At 43.8% G+C, this 25,191-nt stretch overlaps 1 protein-coding gene across 4 annotated transcripts; it reads left to right on the top strand.

The window, feature by feature from the left end:
• Positions 1 to 207: 207 nt before the first annotated feature.
• ep300a (EP300 lysine acetyltransferase a) lies at positions 208 to 24,608 on the top strand. 4 transcript variants are annotated; one of them, XM_086016442.1, is made up of 31 exons: positions 208 to 909; positions 2,700 to 3,388; positions 5,272 to 5,451; positions 5,785 to 6,115; positions 7,327 to 7,446; positions 7,652 to 7,891; positions 7,984 to 8,089; positions 8,232 to 8,357; positions 8,711 to 8,828; positions 8,913 to 9,054; positions 9,230 to 9,304; positions 9,501 to 9,586; positions 9,901 to 10,053; positions 10,558 to 11,043; positions 11,338 to 11,743; positions 11,853 to 11,971; positions 12,132 to 12,195; positions 12,321 to 12,496; positions 12,943 to 13,031; positions 14,227 to 14,337; positions 15,352 to 15,408; positions 15,493 to 15,570; positions 15,662 to 15,729; positions 15,844 to 15,994; positions 16,105 to 16,251; positions 16,536 to 16,649; positions 16,773 to 16,938; positions 17,443 to 17,610; positions 17,704 to 17,865; positions 18,386 to 18,667; positions 19,638 to 24,608. In XM_086016442.1, the coding sequence occupies exons 1-31, from the start codon at positions 816 to 818 to the stop codon at positions 22,698 to 22,700; spliced, it is 8,367 nt and encodes a 2,788-aa protein (XP_085872568.1). In that variant the 5' UTR covers positions 208 to 815; the 3' UTR covers positions 22,701 to 24,608. The 4 variants fall into 4 exon arrangements, with proteins under 4 accessions (XP_085872568.1, XP_085872571.1, XP_085872569.1 ...); XM_086016445.1 differs by having other exon boundaries at positions 209 to 909; positions 7,327 to 7,440; positions 14,257 to 14,337; XM_086016443.1 differs by having other exon boundaries at positions 209 to 909; positions 7,327 to 7,440.
• The last annotated feature ends 583 nt before the right edge of the window (positions 24,609 to 25,191 follow it).

The following is a 25,191-nucleotide window of genomic DNA, read 5'->3' as shown; positions in this document are numbered from 1 at the left end:
TATCTACGAATGTTCGTGCTAAAAATAACGGGAAACTTGATTTTAGAGAGCTGCAGAGGAATCCCAGATTGAAGTCTAGTCACTTTGGTTCAATGCAAAGTAATAGCTATTTTAACGTATATATTTTATCCGTCCATGAGAAATGGGATCAACTATTCTTTGCAAAATCAAAAGGAAAGGTTTCGTAGGTGCTATAAGCATTTGTTTATAATCAACGTTTAATGTAAAGTAGAGAAACCTTTTTCCCTCCCACCATTGCACTTACACAAGACAATTTATTTTGTTGAATGTTGACCTTTATTGATTTTGGGGGAATTGACATCAACTCATCCTCACACGCTCCCACCAGCGGCACCACCATCACTTGGCAGGCAAACGAGCCGTCGCTACCCGACATTATCTCCAGTCAGACTCCGCTGGAAAGGAGGCTGAAATGACGGATGCAGCCATGGACGAGAGACCCGCGGACAGTTTATTTACATCCGAAGAAGCTGTTCAAGTTTAGGGGGGAAGCCGCTGCGTGCGTTTTCCCCACTTTACTTTCACCGACCCCCTCCTCCTCCGCTGGCAGAAATTTATAAAGAACAAAAAATCCGACGAGGGAGGGAGGAGGGGGGTTGATTATACGCCGAGGCTGAAATCGAGAGGCGAACCCAGGGAAAGAGGAGTAATTTGTACACGGGACTTTCCCCCTCTTAATCCCCCTAAAGGAGGGGGAAAAGTCGCAATATTGGAAACGGAAAGGAATGAGCTTCTGACGGCGTCAAATCGTTTGCAATTGTGGATACTTTATATATTTTTATTTCGAAAAAAATATGGCCGAGAACGTTCTGGACTCTGGCCCGCCTTCAGCCAAGAGGCCTAAACTCTCATCTCCGGCACTTTCCGCCTCTGCCAGCGATGGAAACGGTACGTATATCTTCAATATATCACTCGTGACTGACTTATTTGTCAACTTTGGCTTTTTTCGCCCGGTTCCGTGCGCCTGGAAGCGGGCGAAGACGCGGGATTCCTCTTGTGTTTTTGTCGTAGCTGGCTAACGTTAGCCGTGCTAGTAGCGAGTGTGTCGGACGTGCGGAGGAACCCTCCCAGCTAGCTCGCATGCTTCAACCATTACAGCCGGAGCTAGCCCGTTAGCCATTTGCTAAGCTACCTAACTGAAGACTTGACTGTCCCGTGTCTAATTACCTTTATAACCAGGCTTCACTACAAGTTCAATACAAACTCAAGTGGTCATGTTCGGATACTTTCATTATACTGACAATAAGCCAATACCTGTCGGCCTTGTTTTACTGAAGTCGAAATTTTGCGAGCGTTTGAAACAAATCTGCCCCCCCACCCCCTTCATCACAAACCTGAGTTCCCCTGGTTGTTAGCAACCGTTAAAGGTGTTCACGAAAACAACCTTTGTCGACGATGTGTAATTTTTGGGGGAGCTAAAGTCGAGTTATGTTTTGGGGGACGGGTGCTTATGCTTTAATTGCTATAGCTGGGGGTGTTTTTTATGCTTGGTGTATGGCAGCAGCTGGAAAAGTGGCCCGATCGTCAAACTGGGTAGCATGGAGTATGGACAGCGCCATGTCCAAACCATCAAAATCAAGTTGGCACGTAGACACTCCAACGTGCATAAAAGGCGCTCCTATCTCAACCACTTGGTTTTCTTTTTTTTTACTTTTTCACATGTCATAGCTAAGTGGTTCAGCCATTACACACAATTATCATACTTTGTATTGTACAGTTAAAGTACATTCAGATGGAGGCAAGTACTACTGACAGCAAAATGCCTTGTCTTCTTATGTTAAGCCAGTTTTTGAAAATGTCATGCATCCCCCGCCCCCGATTGTGTGAAGTTGCTTTAATATAGGACATGCACCATCAAAATGACTTCAAAGTTCGGGTTTTTGGTAACTGAAATGGAAGCTCAACAAGTGGACATGCCAATTGATGGTACTGTATATCAGAAAAGAATAGAAAGCCTTTATCGTTGTTGAAACTGCAGAAACAACTCAAGAGTTGGTGTTTTAAAGAATGAAATTTACAGAAAATGGAAGCGATATAATATTATAAAGGCTATACTAAAAAATGTTAAATTATGCAATGCAAACGCCAGTGCTGTAGTTATGGTCACTATACAGTTCCAATACAGTAGCAGCAAAGTCTGAAGTGTGGAATGGACAAAGTCATCAACACCAAATGTGCACTGCAAATGGATTTATACATGCACATCACGAAAATATCTCTGACTGATTTATGTAAAATCTGCAAAGCTGGGAAAAGTAACATTGATAAGATGCAATAAGAAAACCACAAAGTATAATCGTGTTGCCATTAATGAAGTAATTCAGTCTTGTAAGAGACTAGCAATGCTCTTTTTGATCATACATACATTTTGAGAGCAGGCTTTTTTCTTTTGACTGTTCAGTTTGCTGTTAAACACAAATGCTAAACATACTGAGATTATGCTTTTACAAGGTATACTTTTTTGGGGGGTGCACATTTACAAGACATTTTTGGGTGTGTGTTGTTAACACATACAACCTTGCCCTCACCTGCGGTGTTGTGCTTCATTTATCCATTGTATATTCACTGTCACACATAAGAAATAAAAGGTTATCGCGCATACAATGTGGCTGTGAGATATTTTTGCGTTTTCCTTCACGTGCCACTTTCACTTATCCAAACTTTGTGATCCGTTTCAGATTTTGGCTCGCTCTTTGACTTGGAGCATGACCTTCCAGATGAGCTCATCAGCACTAATGAACCAGGCCTTGTCAATGGGGGTGATCTCAACCAGTTGCACACCACCCTGGGTGGAGGCCCTGGAGGTCTCGGTCCTGGAGGAGGCAGTGGAGGCCCAGGAGGAGGGATGGGATTTGGACTCGGTCCAGGAGGAGGCGCCGGCGGCATCGGCGGAGGTCAGGATGCGGTGGCCAAGCATAAACAGCTGTCGGAGCTGTTGCTTTCAGGGGCAACCACGTCCACCCCACAGGGACACCAAGGGGCCTTGGGGAGCCCAGGAGGCCCTACCGCCATTGGACAACACTTGGCAAACATGAAGGCATGCCCTGGGCAGATACCTCAGCAGATAATGGGGCAAGGACAACAACACCTCTCCCCCCAGCAGCAGGCGAACATGATGCAGCAGAATGCCGTCGCTGGAATGATGGGTGGCATGAACAGGGCCATGATTGCGGCACAGCAGAAAGGAAATAACGGACAGTCGCAACCAGGCATGATGGGGAACCAGGTGATGAATGGTTCTCCTAGGATGGGCTTCGGGAATCAAGGGATGGGCAGCAACACCAACCTGTTGGCTGAAACGCTACAGCAACAGGGAGGCGGGGGCCAGGCAGGCATCAGAGGACAACAACCTGGCGCTTTGAACAAGGTGAGGACTCGTTTATAAACATTCATAGTGCATTAATCTTACAACCTGAGCCTTTCTGTTGCTTACAGCCATGCACTTGGTGTGTATGCTGTTAGTAATGTCAATTTTCTCTGCTTAGGTGTTTGACATTTAACTGTATTGAATAAGTGGTGAAGGTTGAGAGGTTTGCTTTGGCTGTAAATGTTGGTTGGTTGTCATTTTGTCCACAGTGAAATCCCGGTTATCATTGGGCATATGTCCCAGACCCACCCGCGATTGCTAAAAATCCACAACACAGGGAGACCTTATAAAATAGGTCTTTTTTTTTGTTTTTCCTGTCCTAGACCCTTTAAATATATTTTTAAAACACACTTAAACTTATTAAAACACTTTAAAAATATTCTTTATCACCTTTTCTCACTGTGAAGAAATGAAAGCCTATTTATGTCAAACACCACAAAATACTGTCGCTTGCAGAGTTTCCAAATAAGAAGTAAAGTGTGCTTGCTTCAAGCTGTTCATTTGTTACGCTCATTTGAAGTTTACTGTAAAACCTTCAAACAAAAGAAAATGAAACACTACATTTTTAACACCAAAGTGTTCAATCAAACTTTAAGCTTAAAGCTAAAATACAATTAAACACCATTGATGGGCTAACAGAAATTAGCATCGATGTTACGGTAATTATATAACTTCAAGCTGCCTTAACACCAACAGAGCAACATCACATACAAAGAGCATGCAACAATACTCACAGGAATAAAATAAAATTAATTCTACTCAGAGGTAAAACGACTCTTACTGGACCATCTCCGCCATGACACCTCTAGTTTTGGGTTTCGTGCGTGGTCATGGAGCGAATTATACTCATAATTCAAGGCACCACTCTATTTGGATTAGCTTGTTGCCAATTTTTAAGTGCCAATGAACACGTTTAGCTGCACATGCTAGCCCCCCAAACGCCATTGCTGAAGGCACCACTAAATAAAAAAATAAAGAAAGAAGGGGGGAAAAAAACCACACATGCGCATCTGCATTGTCTATATTTTGGTTGGTTCATAACAATGACAATTTATTGTCTGTTATATATGAACCAACCAAAATATAGATAACAAGGAAGACAAAACGAACTTAATACAACTGCATCTGCATTGTGCTTGAATAAAACATGTAGAGTAATAGTCCTTGCTGGAGGCAAAATAGCAGAAGTAAAATGAGTGTTGATGTGTAACCCATGTTCTTGTTTTGGGTGTCTTTCAAATTTGAGATAAGTTTCAGTTTCTAAGAGTGGACCCGTATGGAAGAGTCATAAATGTAAATTGCAAAAGGAGCTTCTGAAGCTAGTGAAAGATGGAACTATGGCGAAATCCTAGAGATGGGGCAGCTGATAAATAGATCTATGCCTTTGGTCTAGTGAGAGAATCCTAACATCATTCTGGCCCAAAGCAAATGAGTCTCAACATCTTCATCGGAGACCCATTTGAAGCGACTGCCATGGCACATCTACATCCACCTGTGAATTTGTCTGTCAACACTTTTGCTTTGTTAAAAATCACAAAATGAGCTAAAGAACATATTTTCATTCATTTTTACAACTGCATGTTTTTTTTGCGTCATTGGTCACAGTTTTTTTCACTCATCCATTTGTTGTCATACAGAAGTCAGTTAACAGTTCCATTTGTGCTGATTGTTTGGTGTGTGCCCAGTGGGACACATTGTATTTAATATATTGCATTTTTGGTTGTATCAGTCGACAAACTTCCACAATAAAAATTGTACTCTGTTGACTCTTGGCTGAGACTGCTTCTCATGCTTACTCTTTAACAGTCCACAAAAGCTTGCGTGGGCCCCTTTTTACCACCGTCATTGTTCACGTTCTGTCATGTTTTCCCATGTCTCTTTAGATGGCGATGATTGGCAACCAGGGGGTCTCCTTTGGCGGTCCATATGCAGGGCAGGGGAATCCAGGCCTTGGAGGTGCGGGAATGGGCCCTCAACATCCGAATAAAGGCCCCATGGCCAACAGCCTGGCTCAGTTCAGTGTGGACAAGAAAAGTCAGCCCATTCAAGGAATGGCCGCCATGGTAAGAAATACTGTAAATGAAATGCTTTGTACAATCTTTTTTTTTTAAATTTATTTATTTTTATTTTGACATTTGAAATAATTTGCTTCATCTTATCCTTGACTTTTTAATATTCATCAATCTGCCTTCTCACCCCCATTGACTGTTTTATTCAATGTGACTCAACAGTGAACATTCACTTTGATCTCTTATCTGGCCTTGTTTTTTTTTTCTCATTCGCTGCCTCCTCCTATTTCATAACTGAATTCATCACCTGCCCCTATTTTCTCTTAATGAATTTATCCTGGCTCAGTCATGCCTCCTTTCTTACGTCATTTTACTTCTCTTTTGCAGGGCTCACAGCAGTCCCAGTCGGGCGTTAGCGGGCCCTCAGTCGCATCTGTGGGAGGGGCACCTGGCATGGTCCCCAGCGCTCAAGGCGGCCTGGTAGGTCCTGGCACCCAGGTCTCGGCAGCCTCCGCCGCGGCCGGAGCGCCGCCCACCGCCGATCCCGAGAAGCGCAAACTGATCCAGCAGCAGCTCGTTCTCCTGCTTCACGCCCACAAATGTCAGCGGCGCGAGCAGGCCAACGGCGAGGTCCGACAGTGCAACCTGCCTCATTGCCGCACCATGAAGAACGTCCTCAATCACATGACTCATTGCCAAGCCGGCAAGAATTGTCAGGGTCAGTTGACACACCACATATGAAGTCAACATAATAATAACACTCATAGTCATCAGTTATCAATTGTTTACCATCGTGTATTATTAATTCTCGAGACAACTTGTGAATGGAGTTTTATTTAGAGTGCAGGGGATACGTTTGAGGCCCACGCAAAATACCAGTAGGTGAAAATCCGCGGTATTAAAAAAAGTTTTACCTCACCCAAATGCTTTAAAGACTTTTAAACATATTAAGACAATTAAATGTATTAAATACACTTTTGAAAGTACTCCTTGCATATTCCCGCCTCTTCTCACTCTCTCACTCCCCCAATAATTTGTCATTCCCTGTTGAAGTTTACTCTAAAACCGACACGAGAGAAAAGAGAACTGCATTCATTAAGTTCCAAAATGTTCAACCATACCATATCATGTTGTCTAAAAGCTGACGTATAATGCAAAGCACCACTGGCTAACGGAAATTAGCATAGATGTTATGATGTGCACCTTCAAACAACTGCGACTCTGAACACACACGGAACAGTAACAATTACAAACAGGCACCTTTCTTGTCAAACGCAAAACAATGTGGAAATGATTCCACTAGTTTGTTTCTTAGTCAGAATTTCCGTTCGATGTTGCGCACAGAGCAACATTTGCTGCTTTGTGTCTGTTTTAAATGCTGAAATGATTTGGTTGTGATCCTCGCTTTGGTTTCAGCAGCCTTGTAAACATTTTGCAAAGGACTGATTTTGACAGATTTTTTAACCATGAACCAATTGTAAAATAACTGACCAAACTGTGCCGCCCCACTAAACAAGATCCTCTCTGTTCGTCAACGGTGTACACATGTGCTACGGAAGCCCCTTAGGAGAAAAATACATATGTTATAATTTTGGGCCAGGGATTTGATACCAAAAGCTTGATTAGTCGACAGAGTATTTAAGCATCAAAAATGCGGTCATTTACACTGGGCATTCCTCCGCTTCCTGCTCTTAATTTTGCCACATGTTGCAACACAACTTGGTCTTGAACTAAAGGGACACAACGCTATGTAGCAGGGAAACACTGTAGTTAGTTGAACATGTATTTTTTTAACAATAAACAGCAGACTGGATATACAATGTGTAATGATTTCATTTCCTGTCAAATTTGACTTCTGTTTTCCTGGCTAAGAACACAACCACCTAACCGACAGTAACGAATCTGAATTTTGTCCCTTTTCCTCCTCAGTTGCTCATTGTGCATCGTCAAGGCAAATCATCTCCCACTGGAAGAACTGCACTCGACATGACTGTCCAGTCTGCCTGCCACTGAAGAACGCTGGGGACAAGAGGAACCCGCAGTGTGAGTGTCTGTATCTGACCAAAACCTTTGATTTTATTCAAAACAAACCAAAAAATTATTCATTTAAAAAAAAAAAATTCCCCTTCCGCTCATTGGAAGCAATGGACTCCGTCATTGCGATTGTTATGCTTCCTTTAATAATTTCCACAAGAGAGGAGCTATTAAAAAATATGTGTGTCTAACGGTCCTCTATTTTCTTATGTCGTCACAGCTCTACTTGGTGCAGCTGCTGCAGGTCTGGGCAGTTCTCTTGGGTCAGTCCCTGGTAGCCAACCAAGTGCTCCAAACCTCAATCCGCCGAGCCAGATTGACCCCAGTTCGATAGAAAGAGCCTATGCAGCACTGGGTCTCACCTACCAGGGAAACCAGATCCAGGGTCAGCATTCTCAGCCCAACATGTCCAACCAGGCCCTCCAAGGCCAGGCTGGCATGAGGCCGATGAACCCGATGGGTAAGTTGGCTATCCTGAAGAACCGTTTCAAGGGATATGTACAAGAAGTATGAAAATATCTGAATTGATTTTTATTTTTATTTTTTTACTAGGAGCAAATCCTATGGGAGTTAATGGAGGTGTGGGTGCGCCTTCTCAGAATCAACAAGCCAACTTACTGCAAGACACTATGATGCATCTCAATGTGAATAGCCAGGGGTAAGCAGGACAAATCCACCTGAGTCAATTTCAACTGTGATCATTTGCGAACACAATATATATCGAGACCTCCTTAAATTGGTTGAGGCTAATATGTTTTCAAGATTGACAATTGAAAATGCCTTCCCTTTTTACTCTCCAGTTTGATGAACGATGGCAGTGGGGTCGGCTCCATGCCCACAGCAGGCCCCCCCTCTACCACAGGAATGAGGAAAAGCTGGCATGAGGACATCACGCAGGACCTGCGAAACCACTTGGTACACAAGCTGTAAGTACTGACAACTATGTTGGTCTTTTTTGTTCTCTCTTTGATCGCAACCTATACTGACTTCTAAATGCACAGCGACTGTAGTGAAACACTTGTTAAAGGCACGATATTGGACTTTCCAATTACTATGCACAGAAAATTATTGAGCTTTTATCAAGTTATTGTCCGCTGCATTTCATTTACATTTCAATAATTTGGGGACATATTTCATTAATGGATGAAGTGGAGCAATTGTAAAGAACCAGGAAGGGAGAGAGAGAAATGATTCCTCGAGGAATTCATTTCGTAGACACAATATTGAAAAATTAGCTGACAGTGGTTTTTTTTTTTTTCTCTTCCTTCTTCACCTGCAGCGTTCAGGCCATCTTTCCAACTCCAGATCCTGCAGCTTTAAAAGACCGCCGGATGGAGAACCTGGTGGCTTATGCCAGGAAAGTTGAAGGAGACATGTACGAGTCGGCAAACAATAGAGTAAGTTGCCACGGGTGTCATTTAACAACTCTTTTAAGTGCTGGTATTCTAATTTTGTTTTCTTTGACTGTCTTTTTCGGGCAGGCTGAGTACTATCACCTACTAGCCGAGAAGATCTATAAAATCCAGAAAGAGCTGGAGGAGAAGAGGAGGACCCGTCTCCAGAAGCAAGGTCTTGGTCTTGGCCCTGCCGGCATGGGTCAGTCTCCCGCTGGACTGCCTCCAAGTGAGTGTGCAAGACGCACGCATGGACTTAAATAGGAAAATTACCGATTGGACTGCCATGTTTATGTGAACGATTACTTTGTGTCACCTGAGATCTTAAAAAAAAACAAAACAACAACTGGGAATAGTTAATGAATAGCTTGTACGGGGTGCGCATTATACCTCTTTTTTTCCAGATGGTCCCCTCCCTGACCCATCTATGGTACGACCCACTGGACCCAATCAGATGGTCAACAGGATGCAAAGCCCAGGTATACAATTATTGGGGACTTGCCCACATTACTTTAAAAGTATGGTACCAGAAAATGATGCATGTTTACAAGAGATGGTGTCGCATCAAAACAACAAGAAACCCCATTCAATAGCGTATGTTTTTATTGCAGATGTAAATTGTGGTTTGCGATTGAAGTGCTACATGTTGTAATAACAGTCGGCGTGTTTTGTCAGGCATGAATCAATTCAATCAGATGGGGATGCAGTCCATGGGCCAGAGGTCCACTCCTCCTCTCCCCTTGGGAACGTCTGGAAATCAGGTCAGTATAAAGTGAACTTAACTTGTCGTACATTAGCTCGCTCTGTGTATGCATCTATTTATGGATAATTCTTTTCTGTTCATTGGCTCTTTTGTCAGTGGTTGTGAATAGGACTCCTTAATGTTTCGTTATTTTTCACAGTGACTGGTGTCTGCGATTTATTTATCTTTTACATTGCCACAACAAAATCTACATTTTGTGACATTAAAAGCAGCATGAGTTATAATAACACTTGGGCTCACACAATCTAGCTTCCCTTGACTTGCCACGCTAGTAGATGAAATATTTTCACACATTTCTGCATGTATCTCTAGATGGGAATCGGTGGACCGAGGATGGGTCAGCCTAATGTCAACCAGCTCCAGAACCAGTATCTGTCCCAGGGGCAGTTTCCTGGCTCGGGGCCTGTGGTCGGAACAACTCCTCCTGGGATGGCACAGCCTGGACCTCAGGGAGGCATGGCACAGGTAGGCTCATATAAAGTGCGAGTGCATGTGCTCTATTGTTTCTCAAGAGTGTGTCTAGTTGATTGATTATGCCAGGGCGTATTAAAGGATTCAAGCAAGGATTGGTTGAAGTCATTCAGAAGATGGATTTGGCTGTTGTGACTTTTCTTTATACGTGCAATTGCAGAAAGCAAGCAACTACAAAAAGCTGTGTTCAGAACACAGTGTTCAGAACACAGTGGTTGCTTACGTGTCACATTTATTCCTGCATGGCGATTAATCGATTTTATTGATTCATTAGAGTTTCCGGACAAACATTTTTGCAATTTTTCTAGTTCAAAGCGCACCCAGCTGATGTGCACTGCTTGCACCATCATGCTGCGAACAAAAATTACAGTCAATGTTGACATACATTTTTTTTTCCAATTCTGTCCCTTTCACCCATATAAATTTTTCCAATTCTGTCTATTTCACCCATATTTTCATTCCTATGCTAAATGTTTATTCCGTTTGCTTTATTCTCAGGCGCAGATGGGCACTCCTCCCTCTCTCCCAGTTGCTAGTCCTTTAGCTCAACCAGGTTCGGCAAGCGGTTCCGGCGGAGTCTCCTCAGTGGGACCCATGGGTCCTCATAGCGTCGGTGGTGGAGGCCCCAACTCGACTGTTGGAGCCCCCACCTCCTCGATGACTCCGAATGCAAACCAGCAACCCAACTCCATCCCCCATTTAGGAGCCATGCGCGGCAGCTCGCCTTCCCCGGCTCAAAGTCGCTCACCTACACCTCACCAGACACCCCCTAGACTCGCCGGCTCCCAGACCCCTCAGCCGCACACCCCTAACGCATCGCAGTTGGCACCACCCCAAGGCCCCCAGCAGAACCAGCTGGGCCAGGGTCCTGGCTCCAACAAGCCCCTCCAGCAGCCGCACATCGGGGGTGGTTCCACTACGCCATCTCACCCTGGACTTGGCTCAAGCTCAACACCACATGGTGCTCAGCTGCCACGCACTCCGGTCAGTGTTGTTGAACTGTTTACAACCATTTGCTCTTTAGCCACTAAAGCGCTAAAATGTTTTAATGGGGTATCCGATGTGGATGTGCTTACACATGTCATACATGAAACAACCCACGATCGCATTTGTTTCAACCTAAATATTCAAACTACAATTGGGAGTAGTAATTTGTTTAGTATGCCTGTTTTAATGGTGCAATTTTTAAATAATAAGGCATATGAATTGGTTGCGAATCATTTTGTGGACCCCCATTTTACTACATGCGATCATCCTTTTTTTTTCTCTCTCTCGCAGTTGTCCCAAAAGGGTTCATTCCAAGCGGACAGTCAGGCTTTGACTCCAGCGTCTGTCAACAGCCTGGATAATTCCTCCCAGCAGATACAGTCGGACACCACGGCCGCCATCTCAGACCATAAGTCAGAAGTCAAGCAGCAGGACGACGCGGAGGAAAGCGACTCAGGCGGTGGCTCCAAGGGCGGGAAGCTAGGCAATGTCAAGATGGAGGAAAGTCCGGTGAAAATTGAGGTTAAGAAGGAGGAGTGCGCTGGGGAAGGAGGCAAGGTAGTTCCAATGGATACATCGGCCACCCCGCCGACATCGATTGTAAAAACTGAAGACAAGAAAGCAGAAGTGAAACAGGAGTTGAAAGAAGAACAATCATCCGACGCAGCTGTATCGCAAGCACCAGCAAAAAAGAAGAGTATGGAACAGTTTATCTTTAACCTCTGTCTATGGTTGATCCAACTAGGATGATTTTATTTTGATCTGTTTTTTTCCGTATCTTAACCAAAGTGTATACATTTTTGAAGTTTTCAAGCCAGAAGAGCTTCGCCAGGCCTTAATGCCAACACTGGAGTCCCTCTACAGGCAAGAACCGGAGTCGCTGCCCTTCAGGATGCCTGTTGATCCACAGCTGCTGTGCATACCTGTACGTAAGCACGCAGCTACCGATTTAAACCTAACAGGATTATGGGGGGTCTTTTTTGTGACTATGCCTTCCTTTCTCCCTTTTCAAGCTGGTCTTTTCCCCCTAAATGTTTTGATTTTATCCAGTTTTGTGTGATGTAATAATCATGATGTTTCTACAGGACTACTTTGACATTGTGAAGAACCCCATGGACTTGTCCACTATCAAGCGGAAGCTAGACACAGGTCATTGCTTTTTTTAATCTTGGGAAACTTCTAATGGGTGGAATTTACCAAGAAACTATTATCGAAGCTCTTGTGAGGCTCTTACTGTCAGACTTGTCCATGACCCCCGTGTGTTTTGCTTTTAGGTCAGTATCAGGATCCCTGGCAGTACGTGGATGACATCTGGTTGATGTTCAACAATGCTTGGCTGTACAATCGCAAAACATCCCGAGTCTACAAGTGCTGCTCCAAACTGGCGGAGGTCTTCGAACAGGAGATTGACCCAGTCATGCAGAGACTTGGCTACTGTTGTGGAAGGAAGGTGAGCTCTGGCTAGGAATGAATATGCAGAAATCAATTAGAATAAAACCAGTGAGGCACGCGCTGTGTTTGGATTTGCAAAATACAATGTCATTTTTCATGTCTTTCGAATGCAAGCCCCTTCACTCATTCTCGAAAATGGAAGTCGCGGTTTGGAGCTAAAATTGGGCCTTGGTCACACCACTGCCAAATCATATTTCTCATTAGACTCGTCTATATTTGTTTTTGCTGATAAAACAACTGAACGGTGCTTGTTTGCTACGAGGCAGAGCGTCTGACAATTAAAACATTGTTCTTATGAAATCAATCATTCCTAACCTAATCTGTTAACCCCGAGGTTGTTATTATCCATCACAGTTTGCACTGGACTGCATCATTATGTTCCAAAATTAATCAATTATATTTTTGTTTATCATCATTGCTTGTTTCTTTGTTTCTGCCCATCAGTTGGAGTTTTCCCCTCAGACACTGTGCTGCTATGGAAAGCAGCTGTGCACCATTCCCCGAGACGCTGCTTACTTCAGCTACCAGAACAGGTACAGACGCAGGAATTTCATATCGTCATGGTGAAAAGAGAACTAGAAAAAGATAGTGATTTATAGTGAAGGTTAATCTTACAATATACTCATCTGATTAATTTAGTCATTTCCATCATGTTCCATGTCTTTTGTTTTTTCATGTTGTCGATCTACTGGTATCTTTTTTACAGGGGCTTCCTAATAAAGTAGAATAATGTCGAAACATTTATTTTCAATGCTGTAAAAAAAGTAGTTGCCCTCTTCTCAAATACCTTTTTTTTTTTTTACACATAGTTTCACTACTTTAATGTATAAGATCATCAACTAAATGTAAATATCAGACAAAGATAACCCAAGTAAATAAAGTGCAATTTTTAAATGGTGATTGTATTTAAAATTACCATGAGGAAAAAACTATTCAAAGCTCTCTGGCCCTATGTGGAAAAAGTACTTGCCCTCTAAAGCTAAAATGAAAAAAATATATATCTTGAAATATTATAAGTACCGGTACTGAAATAAATCAAGATTTCCACAATATTGTAACTCATTGAGATGCGCCTGTAGGTAACTGTAAATTGTCAAGGTGTGCCTGAACCGAGGATTTAACTTCTGTAGATCCCTTGGACTATTTTTGTGGCAAGAATGGGAAACTATCAACTTTAAAATGAACTAATAGAATAAATCAACAGCTAAGCAATCCACATTAAAAAAATGTTTATTTGTTCATGCGTGTGCATAAAATCTTGTGCTCCAACCTCTGTCCCCAGTCTACTCCCTCTGTTAAAGCACTCATTGTTTGTGCTCCCCCTGCTCTTAGCCGTGTGATTGTTTTATGCTCATCCTATTTCATGTCCAAATGGCTAATCTGTGCTTTGCCTCGGTTCTCTGCTCTTGTGTTGTCATCCGTGTTTGTCTTGTCCTGTCCCTGGTCCATGTGACTTGTCGCTCCTCCCTTCCAATGGTTGTGATACACCCATTGGCTTGTTTTTTTTTTTTTTTTTTGCCCTGCTCAACCATGAACCTCCGCCGCCATCCTCCGATCACTGATCTCCCCCCCCTCCCATCTACCAAACATATGACTGGCTTTTGCGCTGACGACTTCCTGCTGTCCTGTGCTACCACTTCTGCTTGCTGCCTTGCCCGTGTTCCACTTGGGGACTGCCCTCCCATGCGCTGTCGGTCATTGACTGTGCCGTGCGGGAAAACGGTGTAGTTCACCAAAATTTGGGCTTATTGCTGACAGGTACCACTTCTGTGAGAAGTGTTTCAACGAGATCCAGGGAGAGACCGTGTCCCTGGGTGACGACCCCACTCAGCCACAAACGTAAGTATTGCTGTCTTCACTAACAAAATATGAGTATGATACATTTCTTTTGAAGGGATGTCAAGATAAATATTTTCATCACATCACCACCTAGGCACTGGAATCGACATTCAAACTAACAAGTTAAACTGGAATTCGTCTTCTCTTCTCTTATACAAAACTGAATAGTTGTATCAACTTATACTTTTTTAGAGTCACCCGATACCACTAGGGGATTTATTTATTTTTTTGCTTTTTTGTGAGTCAAAATCCAAGGTACCTACATGCTTAAGATATACTGTTGAGTGAAGTAAGGAAAAAAAATCAGCAATTAAATCTTTCAATGCCATTCATAAAAAAATAAACTATTGATTGATAGCCAATTTAGAGCCTTCTGGCTGCTCTTCCAAGGCTCACAGAAGATTGTTTTCGTATTACGTAAACACAAACTCTCAATTGAAAGATTGATCGGCAGTAGAATTAAATAAAAAATTAGTGATGCCTCAAACATAAACAGTCCTTTTCTATAAAATACCAACAACAATGCAAATGTGGTGTTGATGACAAAATGTCTTTATAAATATTCACTAGTGTTACAATTATATAAAATTGCGCTGTATTTAGTAGTATTTAGTAGTGTGTGTGTTCGTGCATCGTGCCATGCGTGTGCTTATGTACATTACATCGTTTCTACTTCTAAATTTCAATAATCTCAGCCATCTTTTCTCTCTTTTGTGACACTCTTTGTAGTAGGTTTAACGTTACAAACACTTCAATCACAAGCGGCTTGTAACGAAGTAACTTCCAAGGGTTGGCTATGTGCACAAGCGTCAAGCATTGTTTTGATACACGGTGACCTCATCTAAACGTGACCCAATGCTGTCTTCGTTCCCATCTTAGCTTTTCCATAAAAAATTCCTAGTTGACGACAGTCGTCGTCGCTCTAAGTTGATCTTGGTGGACATTGCATATTGATAGAATGTGTTTGTAACTGCAGTGTTCTCTTGCTCACCGTCTTACTTACATTTCTTTCAGATCCATTAACAAAGAGCAGTTTGAGAAGAAGAAGAATGACACACTGGACCCTGAACTGTAAGTTTAACAGCTCACAGCTATCAAATTGTCACACCTGACCAAATCACATGTAATGTATGTCCTAATCTTTCTTGGTTTAAGGCTTGTTGAGTGTTTGGACTGTGGACGCAAGATGCACCAGATTTGCGTCTTGCACAATGAAACAATCTGGCCGTCGGGGTAAGGTTTCTTTTTTTCCTTTTCTTGTCTTGTCTCACAAGGCAAATTATGAAGTTGACTTGACCTCCATTTTGTTTTTGTCATGCCTCAGCTTCGTATGTGATGGCTGCCTCAAGAAGTCTAATAAGACAAGAAGGGAGAACAAGTATTCTGCTAAAAGTAAGTCACATTATTATTATTATTATTATTATTATTATTATTATTATTATGCATTTTTTTGTGAGTGGAATTAAAAAAAAAAAAAAAACCTTACCTGGTTGTCTTCCCTCTCAGGGTTGCCTCAGACAAAGTTAGGCTGTTTCCTGGAGACGAGGGTGAACGACTTTCTGAAACGTCAGAGCCACCCGGAGGCCGGGGAGGTCTTCATCCGCATGGTGCACGTCTCGGACAAAGTTGTGGAAGTTAAACCCGGCATGAAGTCCAGGTTTGTCAACAAAAGGGCAACAACATATTCAAGTCTTTACCTGTAAAAATCATTTGACTTCTTCTTTGCTGCTATGGTTTTAAGTACGGTTTTCATGACTGTCTTTTCAGATTTGTGGATAGTGGAGAGATGTCGGAGTCTTTCCCATACAGGACAAAAGCCCTTTTTGCATTTGAAGACATTGATGGTGCAGATGTCTGCTTTTTTGGAATGCATGTTCAAGAGTATGGATCAGACTGCCCACAGCCTAATCAGAGGTATGCACATTTTACACTTATTTTTCATTATTTTTTAGGGGTCGGGGATACTGTAAATGTTTTCTCTCACGGACAAATCACTAACAGTAAATATGATTTTGGTGACTTAAAGACACTCTGACAAAAGACAAGAATGTGAAGTTCTTGGAATATCTGCAAATCATTTCTTTGTGAAAGCTGCAGCGGTTAAAGCTAAGGAAAAAAAACCCTCCGGTTCCTGTTGCCCTAAGGTAATAAAATTAACCTAAATAAAATTGTTGACTGCTCTTTTGTAATCCCTCAAGGCGAGTTTACATCTCCTACCTGGACAGCGTGCATTTTTTTCGGCCACGAAGTCTGCGAACGGCTGTTTACCATGAAATTCTCATTGGCTACTTGGAGTATGCCAAGAAGCTGGGGTAAGTCAAATTTTTTATTTTTCATTTTTGCTGAAATCATGTAGCTGTGATCATGGAGAGTATACTTTCTCTTAAAATTCTGCATATCAGCATCTGTGCTCACTTTTTTGGGATACTCCCCAGCTACACAACTGGGCACATCTGGGCCTGCCCGCCCAGTGAAGGGGATGACTACATCTTCCACTGCCACCCTGCTGATCAGAAGATTCCAAAGCCAAAACGCCTTCAAGAGTGGTATAAGAAGATGTTGGACAAAGCTGTGGCTGAGCGAATAGTGCACGACTACAAGGTAGAGAGGGGCACTGTAATCTTTCTTTGGCTTTATAAAGCATGGTACACTGAATCCACTCATTTTCATGATTTGGCGTTGACAGTTTCACCGATTTTGGGTATTTTTTATCACTGTTCCTGTGCTCAGGCCAAAGCAATGAAAGTGTTACTTGAGCTTCACTTTGGTGTCAGAGAATTATGTTGGAGTTGAGTTTTATTTAGGCAAAATAGTGCTTTACTTTATTAGGATTTATTTAAAGAATGTTTTGGGTTCAAATTTATTTCCCCCAATCACCCCCTATTTCATTATTTGTTTTCTTTGCAGATATGGCTGTGAAATGGGTGTTTGAGTTAAAAAAAAAAAAAAAAAAAAGTCTCAAGTAGGTCCAACAAGTCTTAAATTTAACTTGAAGAAACCTGTAGGAACCCTAAAACAACAGCTTGATGAAAAACAAGTAGTTAACAACAAACTCTCCCATCGCAGGCCAGCCGTGTTTGAAAGCTTCTTGTATCTCTTTTATAGGACATCTTCAAGCAGGCGACAGAGGATCGTTTGACCAGCGCCAACGAGTTGCCTTACTTTGAAGGTGACTTTTGGCCCAATGTGCTGGAAGAGAGTATTAAAGAGCTGGAGCAGGAGGAGGAAGAACGGAAGAGGGAGGAGAACAGCACTTCCAATGAGAGTATTGATGTAAGTAATTGAGTGTTGCAAACGCGTGAGGTTGTGTTAAGTGACAGTGACAACCCAACGCCCCCCCTCCCCCTTTTTTTCTTTTGTGCACAGGACAATAAAGGGGACAGTAAAAATGCCAAGAAGAAGAACAATAAGAAGACTAGTAAGAACAAGAGCAGCCTGAGCCGAGCCAATAAGAAGAAGCCAGGGATGCCCAATGTGTCCAATGACCTTTCACAGAAGCTCTACGCCACTATGGAAAAACACAAAGAGGTATGAGAAAGTGGAATACTCACTAATCATTTGTGCTGGGTGAGCGATTGATTAATTTGAATTTTGTTGTCTAGACGATTTCTTTAATATATTTCACTGTGGCCCCGCTGTTCAGTGTGCACTGCATGTACTTTACACTAACAAGATGATTGCGAACAAATTAGAGCAACGTTCCAAAAGCACAGTCAGTGTTGGCAAATTAGTGACCTGGTCATTGCATTTATTTCCATGATTTCTATGGAAGTTGATTCAAATCCATGCTTGACAAGAAAACCTGCTGGATAGAAACTATTTTCAAAGATTTGTTTTCCCTTCTGGCATTTACTAAATTTCTCCTAATACCAAACAAAAAGCAACTTTGACAATGTCATTGTCGACATTAAAAAAAAAAAAAAAAAAACAAGCATTTCACATTTGTTGTGTGTGTGCCTTTTGTGTGTGACTCCTAATCACTGCTGACTGCACGAGACTGCTCTCCTAACGATTCTCATGTTTGTAATGGTGTCTTGTTTCGCCGTAGGTATTCTTTGTGATCCGTCTGATCGCGGGCCCGATGGCCAATGCGCTGCCGCCCATTGTCGACCCTGACCCGCTGATGGCCTGCGACCTCATGGATGGCCGCGACGCTTTCCTGACGCTGGCCCGGGACAAACACTTGGAGTTCAGCTCGTTGAGGCGGTCTATGTGGAGCTCCATGTGCATGTTGGTGGAGTTGCATAACCAAAGCCAAGACCGCTTCGTCTACACGTGCAACCTGTGCAAACACCACGTGGAGACTCGTTTTCACTGCACTGTGTGCGAGGTGAGCAACGGAAAAGGCTTTGTGTCGTGGGGCATTTTTTTGAATTATCTTTTGACTGGGAAGAAGCAAAACGTTTTTATTGACTTTTTCATTAGCATTTCAAGCTGTCCTTGGTCTCCTCTTTTAAACATCAAGACATTTTCGATATTATATCGCTCAAAGAAGAAAAAAACATGGAGCATACTACTTTTTTTCTGCTGAGAAGAGGGCAAGGTAACACCAATTGATAGGTTTGAACTTTCTTTTCTTCAGACGATTGTATTTTCCAGTTGTTAGTTGTTGTTTTTCTACTCCAGCTGGCACCGCGTACTTGTGCGACGTGTCCGGAAAACTGTTTTTCGACACATTACACAAGGAAGCGGTGACAGCCCTGATGAAGGCTGGAGTGACAGCCCAAACTGTCAACAAGCTTAGAGATTTTTCTCTTTAGTCGAAAAACAACAAAAGTGTGGAGGAAAGAAACTTAACACCGATCGAAAAAAAGAAGACAAGATGAACGCTGTAGCGCTCACATCAATTGCCATTAAATTCACTTGAAATTTAAATGTAACATCTGAATCTGTATCTTTGGTTCTTTTCAACTTCATTTGCCAATCAGAAATGGGGAAAAAACACTCTTGTTTACTTTTTTAGTCTTAACAAAGGGAAACACCTGATTTTTCACAAAACATTTTAGACTAAGATTTTAAAAGAAATGGAGAAAAGGCGACTTTGATTTCAACATTTTAAGTAGTTGTGAATTGGCAATATCTCTGCTAATATATGTTAGTAAACCTTTGGGTCATCTTAGCTCAAGCAATTGAATATTAAAATCAAATGTGACTCATTTTGTGTTTACATCTGTCCTTAAAATTGAACTATGAAAAATTAAGCGTTCAAACTCGGTCAGTATTTTGTTTTGTGAGTTTTATTTGCCAATAGAAACTACCAAGCATACTGATGACTTATCGATCATTGTCATCCTTTGCAGGATTACGACCTTTGCATCACGTGCTACAACACTAAGGGCCACGAGCACAAGATGGAGAAATTAGGCCTCGGTTTGGACGACGAGAGCAGCAACCAGACAGGCGCCACCACTCAGAGCCCGGGAGACTCGCGTCGCCTCAGCATCCAGCGCTGCATCCAGTCGCTGGTCCACGCCTGCCAGTGTCGAAACGCCAACTGCTCTCTGCCGTCCTGCCAGAAGATGAAGCGCGTCGTCCAACACACTAAAGGCTGCAAGAGAAAAACCAACGGCGGCTGCCCCATCTGCAAGCAGCTTATCGCGCTGTGTTGCTATCACGCCAAGCACTGTCAGGAGAACAAGTGCCCGGTGCCGTTCTGCCTGAACATCAAGCACAAGCTCTGTCAGCAGCAGCTGCAGCACAGGCTCCAGCAGGCCCAGATGCTGAGGAGGAGGATGGCCAGCATGCAGCGAGTCGGCAAACCGGCTCCAGGAGGCCCTCCGGGGGGCAACGGCCTGCCCTCTCCCGGAGCCAACAACGGAGCCACCGGTCCCGGCACGCCCACGTCTGCGGGCACGCAGCCTCCCACGCCGCAGACGCCCACCCCGGGAAATATGCTCGCGCTTCCTCAGCAGCAGGGAATCGGGGCCGCTGCCGCCCAGCAACAGCAGGTTCAGCAGCAAAGTGGCGCCATACCTCCTCAGCATCATCTACACCATCAGTTTCAGTCAATGGGCGCGGGAGGCGGAGGGGGGGTGATGAACTCCCCCCAGCAGCAGATGGTGCCTCAGCAACAGCAGCCCCCCAGTGTACAGCAGCTGCAGCAGCAACACGCCGGCGCTTTGCCGCCGTACAATGCCAGACCACCGGGCGCTTCTCCTCTCCACCAGTCGCTGGGCAAACCTGGACTTGGTCCCGCCACCCCACCTCAGCAGCAACAAACACCCAACCAGGTTCCAGGGTCCATACTCATTCAAGGCCAGCAGCAAGGACCCCCTTTAGCAGCGGTCGAGACGGCTCTAAAAATCCAACGGCTAGCAGAGACCCAGAGGCAGATGGCTCAGGCCCAGGCTCAGATCCGAGGCTTAGGACAAGGGGGGATGATGCCCCAACATCCTCACCACCAAACCAACCCGGCTCAGATGGGCATACCTCACATGGGAGCTCAGGGGATTCCCCCCCAGGCTCAAGGAATCGTAGGCAGGACTATGTTAGATCCTCAGCAGCAGGGGATGCTGGCTGGTATGCAGCAAGGTGGCCCCCAGTCTCAGTTGCCCCCTCAAGTCCAGCAGCACCTCCAGCCGGGAGGCAGTGGCCAACTTCAGCAAGCCAACCAGCAGTGGGGGCCCGGGGGACCGGGGATGAACCCGCAGCAAAGGGCCGCCATGATGGGTCACATGGCGGCGCAGCAGCAGTCAGCGGTCACCCAGCAACAGCAGCAGCAACTCAACCAGCAACAAGCTCAGCCGGGAAACCGCGGGCTGATGCAGGTGATGTCGGGAGGGACAGCTGGGGCGGTGGGGCCGGGGAACCTGCCGCAAGGCGCGTTACAGGACCTCCTGAGAACGCTGCGCTCCCCGAGTTCGCCGCTCCAGCAGCAGCAAGTCCTCAACATCCTCCGCTCCAACCCCACGCTCATGGCGGCGTTCATCAGGCAGAGAGCCGCCAGGTATCAGGGTGGGCAAGGTGGTCCCGGTGTACAAGGGGGGCCTCCACAAGGCCCAGGAGGCGTGAGGTTCCAAGGGGCTGCCGGTGGGCTACCTGGCGTAGGAGTAGGAGGGCCCGGGCATGGGCCCAATCAGTTGGCCGGCATGGACGGCCAGCAGATGAACGTCAACCAAGCGGGCCAACCGGGAATGAACATGGCTCAGGGGAGTGGCGCAGGGGGCAACGTGCCCACCATGGCTCAGCTTCAGCAACTGCAGCAGCAACAGCGTCCAATGTTGCCTGGCAACCTACAGCAGCAGCAAATGGCAGTCCTGCAGCAACAGCAGGGAGCAATGCAAGCAGGCCAACAAAGCAGTATGTCCAGCATGACGCCTCATTTCAGAGAAATGTTGCTGAGAAGACAACAACAGCAGCAGCAGCAACAACAGCAGCAGATGGCCAACCATGGACAGTTCCAACAAGGACAGCAGGGCTTCATGCAGCCTGGCCAAGGGCAGCCAGGAATGCCTCCTTCTTCCCAACCCCAGCCCGGGGGCAGCGTGAGGGGTCCAGGGCAGCAGCAACAAGGAGGGCCACAGGGCGGGCCGGGGCAGCAAGGCTACCCGGGCAACGCTTCCCAAGTGGCCGCCGCTCTCCAACAAAGGCTGCACCAAATGCAAATGCACCAACAACAGCAACAACAAAATTCCATGGGAGGGCCACAAGGGCAAGACGGAGGGCCAGGCGGCGGCGCGCCAGGGGGCACCCCGCTCCAACCAGGACAAACTGTACCGGGGCAGCAACAGCCTGGCGGCCCCCCGATGGCCCAAACCTCGCAAGCTCTAATTGACCAGATCATCCACCAGAGGATCCTCCAACAGCAGCACCTGGGCGGGGGCTCCCCGGCCCAGCACAGCAGCCCCATGAGCCCCCAGCAGCAGATGGCTCAGTCCCCGCACCCCCACCTCCAAGGCCAAGGCGGCCTGGGCCCGGCGGGTGCGCTGGGCAATCAGGTGAGGTCGCCGCAGCCGTCGCCCCGGCCGCAGTCGCAGCCCCCTCACTCGAGCCCGTCCCCGCGCATGCAGCCCTCGTCATCGTCCTCGTCGTCTCAGCCGCAGCCGTCGCCCCACCGTATTTCCCCGCAGACCCAGACCGGCTCGCCCCACCCCGCCCACATTGGCCAACATCACCCCAATATGGCACCGCCTCAACAGCTGCAGCAACAGCAGCAGCCGCCAGGTGGCCCCGTAGACCCCGGACAGTTCAGCTCGGACCAGAACTCCATCATTTCTCAACTGAGTGGCATGGCAGCCATGCACGCCAACCAAGGGGGACAGTCAGACATGTTGGTCCCAACTAATAATAATAACAACAACAATAACAATAACAACCAGGAACTGGCAGCGAACATGAACCACAACAGTTTGGACCTCATTTAGCACATTGGTGTGTCTTCATGGCAAACTGCCAACAGAGGAGAGGGGAGTTCAACTAAGGATTTTACACGTTTTAATTTTTTTATTTAAATATTTTTGTGATGTATAAAAATGAACTGAAGCTTCCTATGGGAGATAAGCAGCAGAAAATCCTAGAAGTCAATAAATAAGTTAAAAACAATGGTAAGTTATTGCTGTTAATATATATCTATTTTTGCCAGCTGTGTACAAAATGGTGGAAGGGCAACATTTCAGGTTGAAGATATTTCTTCCGTAGTCTATTACACAATATTTTTGGGGACAGATAATTTTTTGCCTTTTTATGAATATTTTTAATATTTTAAATGTGGCAAAAAATTAATGTGAGTTGACAAGCTGTACTTTTTTTTTTTTTTTTTGTTCTTCTTTTTGAAAGAATAGTTTTCCTCCTCAAATACCCAGTCATGATTGTATCTGTTTTGGAGAGGGATGAGGCATACGGTATATTTTGTTTATGGATTTCTACTTTGTTTTTCTGTCAGCGGATTGTAAAACAAGCCTCAACACATTTTGCATTTCAGCTCTTTTTCCATCGTTTTTACATCCCACCACTCATAAAATTACATGTTTGGAGGCGGTTTTACTATTATACATTTGAAACCCCTCCCCCACCCACCCTCCAAAGAGCTGGCGAGGCCAATTTCGGTTTAGAGTTTGAGTTGTGATTAATTTAAATTTATGTACATATGTTTTCTCTGAGCTGAAAAGAGATTTTTTTTTTTTTTTTTTTATTTGGATGCTGCAGAGGTTTGCGAAATGCCTGTCGGGCTCCTCCAACTCTCTCTTCAACCTCACAACTTGCTCTCAGTCACAGTTAAATTCCTCGTTAGTACTGTACAAAGTTGAGAAATTGTGGATTTAGATACTGTATTTTGTAAAGAAAATGATAGATGGAAAAAAAATGTGTATATAGTTCAAAACATTTAAATTCCTCCCCCCTTTAGATCGGTTATTGGTTGTGTGTATAAAAAGAACACACAAGTACTCCCAAACTGCTGTACAGTGTTGAGATTTGTCTTTCCTTCAATGTTTGGTTTAAGGTGTTTGGAGGCCACATGCACCGATGCGCCTTTTTTTTCCCCCGTGTATTGTTTGAAGTGAAGCAGACATATAGTCACACATTAACAATCCCACAAACTGGATGTGAAAAGAGCCAAGTCGAGGCGATGCCAGGGTGGTTCGATTTCTTGTGTGACCTAAAAGATTTCAAAAGTGGTTATTTAGCTTTTTACAAAGACCCAACAGTCACGTGATCACTATTTTTCATTCGAAGGTTGCTGGGTAGGGGGGAACCAGGTGGCAATATATCTTGAGACTTATTTTATAAGAAAAAGAAAAAAAAAAACAAGGAAAAACTCTTTTATATATAGATATATTATTTAATTTTATTTTTTGGAAATAAAACTTGAAGCTACAAGAATTATTAGATAAAATTGTTTTGTTTTGTATTAAATATATGGTGATGCAAAACGACACTGCAGACAGTCATTCATTTTGCCCTGGGAGTGTATTATATACCATCCTCTTTGAAGAAATGTTTCATGTACATGAATATAGATGTAAACATAGTCACTGTACAAACCCATGGCAACTGAACAAAAATGTTTTGTTTATATCATTTCCGCTCCAAAAAAAGAAGAGACTGGAAATAAGACTATTTAAATATTAGTTAATTAAGTATTCAAATGGAATCTTTGACCACTTTTTTTGTTCTCTTGTTATAAAATTTTGGTGCTTGCTGAGAGAAAGCAAAAATAACTGTTGCTCCATTTTCATCTTTTTTTTTTTTTTTTTTTTAAGTTATTTTGGTGGTCTGACTGTTTTTTGCCAATAAATTAATTGTACAATAAAGTATGTTTGTACCGTTTGGTATTCTTTTGTCAAACTTGTGCATGATTTAGTGTATTTGCCTAATGCAATCAATTAACCCTTACGAAAAAGTAGTATACAAGAAGTATACTTTATAAAGTATACTTGAGTATAAGTATATAAGTGTACTCTGAACTATGTACTTGTAGTGTACTACAGTAAAGAAATTAGTCAAGGATACTAATTTAATACTTTTTTTTATACTAATTTGGAACAAAGTAAGTTTATAATAGTAGTATAATAATAGTAGTAAGTACACTCATTTATATACTACTAGTATACAAGTTATATACTTCTAGTTAACACTTTAGTTTACAGGTTTATACTTTTAAGTATATCAAAAGGACACTCATTGGCGCACCATTATACTTGTACAGCACATTTTAAGATAGCTCACTGTGCATTTCCAAATATATAATAAAAGCAAAAAGACAAGAAAAAAAGTCATGATATCAAATATTTCTTTATTGAGAAAGGTAGTTCAGGATTTCAATTGTTTCCATGTTCCCCATTTATTTGTTTCACATAACTAATATTACATTTCTCTAAGTATCTTCCATCTTGGATTGTGGATCAGGGAACTTAA

This window comes from Filicampus tigris, chromosome 19 (genome assembly GCF_054856515.1).
Source record: "Filicampus tigris isolate MCC_2025a chromosome 19, RoL_Ftig_1.0, whole genome shotgun sequence".
Taxonomy (NCBI): domain Eukaryota; kingdom Metazoa; phylum Chordata; class Actinopteri; order Syngnathiformes; family Syngnathidae; genus Filicampus; species Filicampus tigris.
Note: the sequence above shows the minus strand (reverse complement) of the source record. Positions and strands in the feature narration are given on the sequence as shown.